General features: G+C 36.7%; 1 protein-coding gene and 1 pseudogene across 1 annotated transcript in view; both read right to left on the bottom strand.

Annotated features, from left to right (window-relative positions):
• LOC18053382 (flavonoid 3'-monooxygenase) overlaps positions 1–1,893 on the bottom strand; it is an 11,511-nt gene extending 9,618 nt beyond the window's left edge. The window contains exons 1-2 of the mRNA XM_024190680.1: positions 1,851–1,893; positions 1,472–1,545 (exon numbers count right to left, since the gene is read on the bottom strand). Coding sequence (XP_024046448.1) covers positions 1,472–1,545; positions 1,851–1,893 — 117 coding nt within the window. The remainder of the gene's footprint in view (positions 1–1,471; positions 1,546–1,850) is intronic.
• Positions 1,894–7,866: 5,973 nt separating this feature from the next.
• Positions 7,867–10,735, bottom strand: LOC18053381 (annotated as a pseudogene).

The raw sequence follows: 10,735 nt of genomic DNA, 5'->3' as shown, positions 1-10,735 counted from the left end.
TTTTTGGGTTTTTAAAGGGTTTGCAATTTTTATTTTCCAGAAACCCAAAGGTTTTCTTGCCCGAACCCCCCCCCCCCCCCCCCCCCCCCCAACAATAGTTTATATGTTTGGATTTTATGGGTAAGTGATTGTTTAAATGGCTGTGATGTGTTTCTAGGTACCATTTCTTTTTAATTCCTTATAATTTTATTATTAAGTTATTGTTAATAATCTCTTGTTCGCCTTTGATTGGATAATGTGTATCATTTATTTTTTGTCTCTTAGTAGGCGCATAATTTTTAATTTATACTCCGCAAAATTTTGAGTCGTAGATATTTTTTTTTAATGCTCAATAAAACTTTGGCTTGAACTCTAGGTTGAATGTATATTAATTTAGAATTTCAGAAGATTTTAACGATAGATTAAGCTATTGAAAAAAAGAGAAAAATAAAAAAACAATAGAGGACATATGATTCATATATTATATTACAGTGCAGAATGTTTCTTTCACCACAGCATCTAAATATTTTAACTTAGGTAGGTGAAATTCTTCAACATGGCTGTCGATGGCCACGGCCCGATTTAGTTCTACCTGTACATTCTCTATTACTTGTGGATGCTGTATCAATTATGCCATTGTCCATTCCACCATTATAGTTGTGGTGTTGGTTCCACCCTAAATTATATCCTGTTAAGAAAATTACAATAAAATTCCAATTAAAAAAAAAAGCCACAAATAATTATATAATCACCAGAAACGGTCGTAATATGCCAAACTCAGTTTCTGTAACTGTCTGTGGCTAGTTGCGCAAACATTCCACGAGCAAGCTCTTAAATTGCGTCATGCTAATTGATGAAGCATTGTCTTCTTTACCTCGAAGCTCCAAGAGTAACTGCACCAAGTCCTTATTCCTTCCTGTTGTGAGCGGAATGCGGAATCGAGCGTACCAAATAATTATAGAAGAATAAAAGATACAAGAATTTAACGTGGTTCGGTAATTAAACCTACATCCACGGAGGCAAGAAAGAATAATTGTTTATTTAACAATTAATAGAGTACAATATTTGAGTAACGAATCTCACTTCCCAGAAACCTAAATATACCCAGTACTCTCACACTCTGCAAAAAAGATAAATTCCCCAGACACACTTCTCTCACATCTCTCAAAAGCTTAAAAACTTATAAGCTTAACAATTTTGGGATGCAATGAAATGACGAAAGGCTCTCTATTTATAGGCTTGAAGCTAGAACTATTCCACCTAACCCAAGTACTATTCCACCTAACCCAAGCACTATTCCACCTAACCCATGCAAATATGTCAATGATGTCCATTTGGCAAATTTGACAAATTTGCCAACTTTTCATTTTTTTCTTCAATTGTTTGGTAGCTCTTTGAAAAAATGCATACTTTCTTGAATTTGCATGCCACGTGTATGATTTTTCAACAATTCTCCACCTAGGCAAAATTTGTCCAAATCTGAGCCGACTACCAATGAACCATCATCCCCAAAAGTGGCTACATCTCTGTGACTGCCTACGTACCCAAAATTTGGGATCAAGCCAACTGTAGTTCAAAATTCCCTAAGGACATAACTTAACACAATCGAATGATTTGAATTAGTTTTAAGCAATGTTGAAACTTAACTCCAGAAACTACCTTCGTCAACATATCTGATGGATTATCTTTGGTATCGATCTTTCTCAACAACACAACATCGCTCTCGATAATCTCCCTCACATAATGATATTTCACATCTATGTGCTTCGTCCGAGCGTGATATGTTTGATTCTTCGCAAGGAATATCGCACTTTAATTATCACAGAAGACCGTAATGTTCTCCTGGATTACTCCCAAATCACCTAACAAACCTTTCAACCAGATAGCTTCTTTTATAACTTCAGTTGCTGCCATATACTCTGCTTCCGTAGTGGACAGAGCAATTGTCGATTGTAGAATCGACCTCCAGCTAACCGGACCTCCACCCAATGTGAATACGTAGCCCGTTGTTGATCTTCACGTGTCAAGGTCTTCAGTAAAATCAGAATCACAATACCCAACACATTGTTGACCACAATCCTTCTTGAACAATAACCCAACATCAACTGTCCCATACAGATATCGGAGAATCCACTTTACCGCAAGCCATTGATTTTTACCAGGATTGTGCATGTATCTATTAACCATGCTCACTGCTTGAGATATATCGGGCCTTGTGCATACCATAGCATACATAAGACTACCCACATCACTAGCATATGGAACACGAGCCATATAATCGCGCTCCTCTTGAGATTTAGGACATGAAGAAGAGCTTAATTTGAGATGAGGAGCTAGAGGTGTACATACCGGTTTAGTTTTGTCATCCATACCGAATCTTTCTAGCACTTTCTTCAAATAAGACTTTTGAGTCAACCATACGCTCCCATTCTTCTTGTCTCTACGAATCTCCATCCCAAGTATTCTCTTTGCATCACCTAAGTCTTTCATCTCGAACTCAGAAGCCAACTGCTTCTTTAATCTTTCGATCTCATCTCTATTCTTTGAAGCTATAAGCATATCGCCGACATAGAGTAACAAATAAATGAAAGCTCCATCTAGTAGTCTTCTAAAGTAAACACAATGATCGTGTTCACTTCTGGTGAATTTCTGCCCTTGTATAAATTGATCAAATCTTTTGTACCACTGCCTTGGCGACTGCTTCAGTCCGTACAAAAATTTAATCAATCTACATACATGATTCTCCTTTCCAACAACTTTGAAACCACAAGGCTGAATCATATAGATTTCCTCCTCCAAATCTCCATGTAAGAACGCCATCTTAACATCCAATTGAGACAACTCTAACTCATATTCTGCAACTAAGGCAAGCAGGATACGAATGGAAGTATGTTTTACAACTGGAGAGAAAACTTCATTGTAGTCAATACCTTCCTTTTGAGCAAAACCTTTTGCCACGAGCCTTGCCTTATATCTAGGAGTTGATTGATTTGGAGATCCTTGCTTTTTAGTGTAGACCCATTTATTCCCAATAGCCTTTTTCCCCTTTGGTAACTTTACAAGTTCCCAAGTCTGGTTTTGATGAAGAGATTTTATCTCTTCCTCCATGGCTAACTTCCACTGATCACTTTCACTGCTGCGTAATGCTTCACCGAAAGTGTTGGGGATGTCATCATCAATAACTGGAAGTGCATAAGCTACCACCATATCTTTAGTAAGCCATCCGGGTTTCTTTATCTCTCTTCTTGGCCTCCTTGTTGCTATAAAATCATCATTATCTACATTATCAATTATTTCTTCATTTTGTGGGACATCAGAAGAAACAACCTCTTCTTCAACTCTAGGTGTCACCTCTATAGTTGAACCCTTCTTTGATGTAGAACTAACTGGTACATATAGAGTTACATCAAACTCCACCCGCTGCAATACCTCTTTGGTCTTGTTCTTTACCTGCAGAGAACTTGAAGCTTTCATCATTGAAGCTTCATCAAATGTGACATCTCTGCTACACACAAACATTTAGTCTTCGAGATCCCAAAGCTTGAAGCCCTTTACTCCACCTTTGAATCCCACAAAGATAGCTTTTCTAGCACGAGGATCTAGTTTACCATCTTTGACATGATAATAAGCTGGACACCCGAATATACGAAGGGAATCATAGTCTTGTGCATGCTTTCCAGACCACATTTCCATAAGAGTTTTACCTCCAATTGCAGCAGAAGGCAACCGGTTTATCAAGTGACTTGCGTAGCTCACAGTTTCAGCCCAAAACTTTTTATCTAAACCAGCATTAGATAACATACACCATACCTTCTCCAGAAAAGTACGATTCATACGCTTAGCCACACCATTTTGTTGCAGAGTATGTCTCACAGTGAAATGTCTTTTAATACCCTCATTCTGGCATACTTACAAGAATGGATCAGAAGTATATTCACCCCCATTATCAGATCGTAATACTTTGATCTTTCTGCCAGTTTGAGTCTCCACCAATTTCTTCCATTTTACGAAAATCTCTAGAACCTCATCCTTTGCTCGCATGGTGTACACCCACACACGTCTAGAGAAATCATCAACAAATGTAACAAAATAATGGCTTCCACCAATTGATGCAGTCTTGGTTGGTCCCCATACATCACTGTGAACATATTCAAGGATCTCACGAGTATCGTGATTAGCCGTACCAAACTTGACCCTTGTTTTCTTGCTTACTACACAATGCTCACAGAAATTTAATTTACAGGTTTTGGTACCTTTTAAGAGTCCATGCCTCATCAGAGTTTGCAAAGACTTCTCTCCAGAATGTCCCAGTCGTACATGCCATAGCTTGGTGGTGTCACTATGCGCCTCAACAACATTTGCTTCATCAGTTGTACCTCCCTTCAAATAGTACAGATTGTGACGCCGAACCCCTTGCAGAATCACCATAGCCCCAAGTGTAAACTTCATTGTGCCATCTTCAATGGTAACCTTGAAGCCTTTAGCTTCCAAAGCACCCATAGAAATTAGATTTTTCTTTAAAGCTGGAACAAATCTAACCTCTTTGAGTTCTCTGACCATTCCATCAAACATTTTGAGCCGAATTGTTCCTATTCCCATTGTGTGACAATGTTGATCATTCCCCATCACAACTGCACCGGATTCCAGATTACGAAAATCCGTAAACCATTCCTTAATATGACACAAATGATAAGTTGCTCCAGTATCAAGTATCCACTCGCTCGAACTAGCCACGTATGCTGCAGGAGTAATACTTAGTGAATAATCAGAGCCCTCATCTTTCCGTGCCATGTTTGCTGTTGCTGGTTTCTTCCCATCTCTCTTTTGAGCCTTTGGACAATCTTTCCTCCAATGGCCCTTTTCATGACAAAAGGCACAAGAATTTAACGTGGTTCGGTAATTAAACCTACATCCACGGAGGCAAGAAAGAATAATTGTTTATTTAACAATTAATAGAGTACAATATTTGAGTTACGAATCTCACTTCCCAGAAACCTAAATATACCCAGTACTCTCACACTCTGCAGGAAAGATAAATTTCCCAGACACGCTTCTCTCACTTTTCTCAAAAGCTTAGAAACTTATAAGCTTAACAATTTTGGGATACAATGAAATGAAGAAATGCTCTCTATTTATAGGCTTGAAGCTAGAACTATTCCACCTAACCCAAGTACTATTCCACCTAACCCATGCAAATATGTAAATGGTGTCCATTTGGCAAATTTGGCAAATTTGCCAACTTTTCATTTTTTCTTCAATTGTTTGGTAGCTCTTTGAAAAATTGCATGCTTTCTTGAATTTGCATGCCATGTGCATGATTTTTCAACACTTCCTTCAATATTGTTCCCTGCTGCTGCTGCTTCTTCACCTTTGACAATAGAGACGTTGTTTCTATAGCGTTCAGCAGTAGAATTGATAATATTTAAAACCATAGAGAAATCTTCTTTGCTATCCTCTGAAAACCTTGTATATTAAACCATGAAAGCACTGGAAAGATATCCAAAATATTCGGTGTTCCCTCTAGCACCGTGAGTTCTGCAAGCTTAAATCTTAGCCCAGCCCCAATATTAGTAAATCCATTTCTTTGTTATTTCAAGCGTTTCACCCCACAGCATGTTCTGAATCGCACTTACCAAGGTTGAAACTGACAATTCACCAATGTCAATGGGCTTGCCAATTGTGTTGTTGTTATAAAAATCCCAGATAGAATTTTTAACCTCTTGTTTTCTTAGACCATAACAACCGTCAAGGCATACATTACTGATCTTCTGGTACTCAAAAAACTTGTGCAACTTTCTCCATTTGGAACCATAATAGGACCACGCAATACATTGGCACCATACGCGATCAAAAGTCCACAAAAGCTTTACAAAAATTTTAGTTGTTTGGCTATCAATGAGAGATTTTATTAAAAATTATAAACTAAAAATTATAATATTTTCAAAGCATAGAAAAATCTTCTTTGTTCTCCTTTTTATACCATGAATTAAACCAGCATCGGAAAACATTACCATTAGCAAGATGATCTCTACAAGCTTATATTTTAGCTCAGCCCTAAGATTGGTCCCCTCGTCTCCTAACGCAAGCATGCTAGCGTCAACCCACAGCGGGTTCTGAATAAAACATACTAAAGTTGACAATGCCAATTTATATATATATATATATATATATTAACCTCTTGTTTTCTTAGACCATAACAAGCATCAAGGCTTGCGTTACTTGTCATCTTGCCTACACATGATTTGCTCAATTTTTTCGGTTGTTGTTTTATATATATCTCTGATAGTATTTTTAACCTCTTGTTTTCTTAGACCATAACAAGCATCAAGGCTTGCGTTACTTATCATCTTGCCCAGAAATAATTTGCGCAACGTTTTCGATTGGGGACCATAATTGGACCGTGCAATATCGTTGGCACTATAGGTGGCAAACAATGTAGCGATTGTTGGGTGGTCGGAAGCAAATGTTGTGTCTAGATCACAAACCACTTGTATAATTACTAGGTCATAAGATATGTGGAATCTATATCCCACAAATTCAATCACCTATTAAGGGTGCATTTGAGATTGAGGTTGGGCAGCTGTAACTTAAAAGCTACAGCAAAGTGTTTGGTAAACACTAGCTGCTGTGGATTGAAAGCTACGTTGATGTGATTTTTCACTTGTATCATAAAAAATATATTATATCTTTAATAATTTTGTCAAAATTATTATTTGAAAATTATATTTACTATATATTACTAACTTTTATTTCATAATTATAATTTTTTTCTTTTACAGCAGTTGTAGCTTAAAAACTACAACACCTCAATCCCAAACGCAACCTAACTGTTTCCCATCGGTAGCAGTTAGAAAATCACATCAAATACTTACATCAATGTATAGTGACAAATTTTATTACAGTAAACAGATGTCGAAATCATTGATCTACTAATAATTTGATCACGACAAATGTCACTGTACGGGATATCTTTGATGGATATATCCACCCAACGAGCACACAACAAATTTGAGCTCTGTCAAGAACACCCTCCAGCTCTTCTAAACTGCCTCCCCCTCCAAAAATAAATAAATAAATAAATAAAAACAGCTGATACAGTGATAGATATTGTGCATGGAGAAAATAATTATCCAAATTTGGGCAAAAAAAATTTACAGAGATTTAGATTCATGGATATATTGGCCTTCACACAATTTGAAAGGATTAGGAAGAAAGATAAAAAAGAAAGCGAACCATGATTTCCTCAAAGATCTCTGAGCCTTCTGAGTTACCAAAGCAGCGACGTCGCATCTCTTCAAGAAGCTTGTGAAAAGTTCAAAGATTTTTTGTATTCTTTGTTGGGTTTTACATTGTGCTTTCCAGGAGCTTGTGAAAATGTCCGTTGAATGTTTAAAGATTTGTTTTTGAAAAATTGAATTAATTGGACAGTTCATTTGCTTTAAGCAAGTTGTTTTAGAACTCTCTCCATGTTCAAAATCCAATTTACTTATAAATTTATTATTTGGCACCTAAGCTTAGATATAATTGTAGTCCAAATATTGGAGTAAACATCTCTCTTTTTAGAAAGTGTAGAATAAATCAAAAAATTAGTTGGTATAAAAATTTGGTCTATGCTTTGTAAAATTTTGGATTTTAGAATTTTTGGGAGATTTTGGGTTGAAGATGTATATAAATTTAAAATCTTGTAAGAAATTTAAAGTACATATATTTCAGATTGCAATTCAAAAATAAATCAATAGCTCCAAAACACGAGTATGATGATAGATTGTGCCAGTGAAAAAATAACAACCTGAAGACATTTATTAATATGCTTATTATGATTGAACTTGAAATAACATACAAATCTTCCAATACAGTGGGGATACAATACCATCACAACCATTTGTCTTATTGGTAGAGCTCTGAATTGGGTAGTCTTGGTGTTGGAATAGCAACCAAAGGCTCCTTTTTCTTAATCAAAATCCCAAACTTTTCAGATAAGTCTAGCTTTGTGCCTGCCGGTAATTTCCAATCAAATGAGTGCAGCAGTGAAGCCAGAACAAACATCAGCATCCTCTCTGCCAGAGCAATCCCTGCACACATCCTTCTGCCAGCACCAAATGGCAAGTACTGAAAATTATTACCCGAGTAATCAAATTTGCTCGCAATACCATCATTAAAAAACTTCTCTGGTCCAAATTCTAAGGGGTTATCCCAAATTTGAGGATCTCTGTGGATTGCCCAAACATTCAATATAATCGTTGTATCTTTAGGAACAGTATAGCCACCAATGCTGCTACTTTGGCTTGCCCTACGTGGTACTAAATAGGGCACAGAATGCAGCCGAAATGTTTCTTTCACCACAGCATCTAAGTATTTTAATTTGGGCAAGTGAAATTCTTCAACACAGCTGTCCATGCCCACAACTTGAGCTAATTCCTCTTGAACCTTCTTCATTACTCGTGGATAGTGCATCAACTCTGTCATTGTCCATTCCACCGTTGTAGTTGTCGTGTCGGTTCCACCAGAAATTATGTCCTGTTAAAACGATAAATAAAATTCTAATTAAAAATAAGTTAAAACACATAACTTATACAGCTGCGCTTGTACAACAGTTTGTGGCAGTGGCACAACATACCACGAGCAAGGCCTTCAATTGGATCGTGCTAATTGATGAAGCACTGTCCTCATTTTCCTGAAGCTCCAAGAGTAACTGTAAGAAGTCTTTATTCCTTCCTTCAATATTGTTCCCTGCTCCTCCCTCGCCTTCGACAACAGAGACCTTGTTTCTGTACTGTTCAACAGCAGAATCGATAAAATTTTCAAAACATAGAGAAATCTTCTTTGTTCTCTTCTCTATACCTTGTATATCAAGCCATGAAAGCACGGAATGATATCCGAAATATTCGGTGTTCCCATTAGCACCACGAGTTCTGCTAGCTTAAACTTTAGCTCAGCCCCAAGGTTACTGATCCCTTTCTCTCTTAACTCAAGAGCTTCACCCCATAGCATGTTCTGTATAACACATACAAAAGTTGAGATCGACAACTCACCAACATCTATGGGCTTGCCAATGCCAGTTTTGTTGTTATTATACAAATCCCTAATTATATTTTTAACCTCTTGTTTTCTTAGAGCATAACAAGCGTCAAGACTTGCGTTACTCATCAACTTGCCCACAAATAATTTGCGCAACTTTCTCCATTCAGGACCATAATTGGAAAATAAAATATCATTGCCACCAAAGGAGGCCACGAGTCCAGCTATCGGTGGGTCGCGGTTAGCGAATGTTATATCTTGATCACGAACCACTTGTTTAACTAGGGAAGGTGAGCTCACCACTACACACAATTTTTTGCCAACCCAGAGCTTGAAGATTGGACCATACACACCAGCTAATTCCGTGAATGTCTTGTGCAAGTCAGTAGTTCCGAGAAACGGGAGGTATCCTATTACAGGCAAACCGCGAGGTCCTGGTGGAAGTTTAGCATTTGTTTTCCTTGTCCACACGAAATAGACCACGGCTAATAGAGCAATTAAACATGCGATAATTGCACTCACGTTGGAGCTGGCATCATCAACCCACAAAGCCATATTCAATTATTCTTTAGTTTTAATATCTCTCAAAATCTGTGTTACCAAAGTAAATAAAGGAATGAAGTGATCATGTGTGAAGATTCAAGTACAATACCTTTATCTATAGGCAAGTACTAACATTAATAATTTCAATTGCATGTTATTAATTATCGTAGTAATTAGGACAAAGAATGATAGACATTGGTGCAAATTGAAGCGGTGCCGCCTACGCTTCAAACCTATTGAAGTAGTCTAAGACGATTGTCTCAGTCTCACAAGTAAAATGTCACGTCTTAATCTGACGTGAAACCAACACCAATCAATAATATTTTGATATATGTTAATTTTTTTAAACTTATAAACTAATTTATTAAAAGACAAACATTAGAATTTCTCCTATAATATTCTTTAATTATCTTATCACTAATATTCTACTAATATAAAACAATGGCAATTACAGCAAACTTAACATGTGATCATTGGCGGTCTCCTCGTTGCTGGCGTCGTCGACCCACAAAGTCATATTCAATTATTATTTGTTTTAATACCTCAAAATCTGCTTTAGCAAAGTAAATAAAGGAATGAAGTGATCATGTGTCAAGACCTTTATTTTCCAGCCGACAAACGGAGTACATATTGTAAAAAATGCTTCAGTCAGGGTCAGGGGTGGACATACAGTCGGGGTGTGTGGGCAATTGAACCCACTAAAAAATTAAATTTCTCTAATTTCCTAATAATTTTTAGGAAAATTACCTTTGATTGGGGGCAATCGTACAAACAAATCATTAAGATCATTAATTTAAATTCACTAATAATTTCTCTAATTAATAAATTTGTATTTTTAAACTAATTAATAATATATTGCATTAAGAGAATTCTTAGTTACCTTTATTTATATTTCCTAAAATCATTAATTTTAGGAAATATAAATAAAATCATTAATTTTAAAAGCTAATTAAAATTATTTTGAATAAAAATATAATAGTAAAATAAATTCCGTGAATTTCTTGTGCAAGTCAGTAGTCCCGAGAAATGGGAGGTATCCGACTACAGGCAAGCCGCGAGGTCCTGGTGGCAGTTTAGCATTTGCTTTCCTTGATTTTTTCACATTCCATGCGAAATAAGCCACGGCAAGCACAGAAACTAAACAAGTGATAATTGCACTCTCATTGCTGCTGGCATCATCGACCCTCAAAGCCAT

This window comes from Citrus clementina, unplaced genomic scaffold (genome assembly GCF_000493195.1).
Source record: "Citrus clementina cultivar Clemenules unplaced genomic scaffold, Citrus_clementina_v1.0 scaffold_2, whole genome shotgun sequence".
Classification (NCBI taxonomy): Eukaryota; Viridiplantae; Streptophyta; class Magnoliopsida; order Sapindales; family Rutaceae; genus Citrus; species Citrus x clementina.
This window is presented reverse-complemented; position numbering and strand designations above follow the sequence as displayed.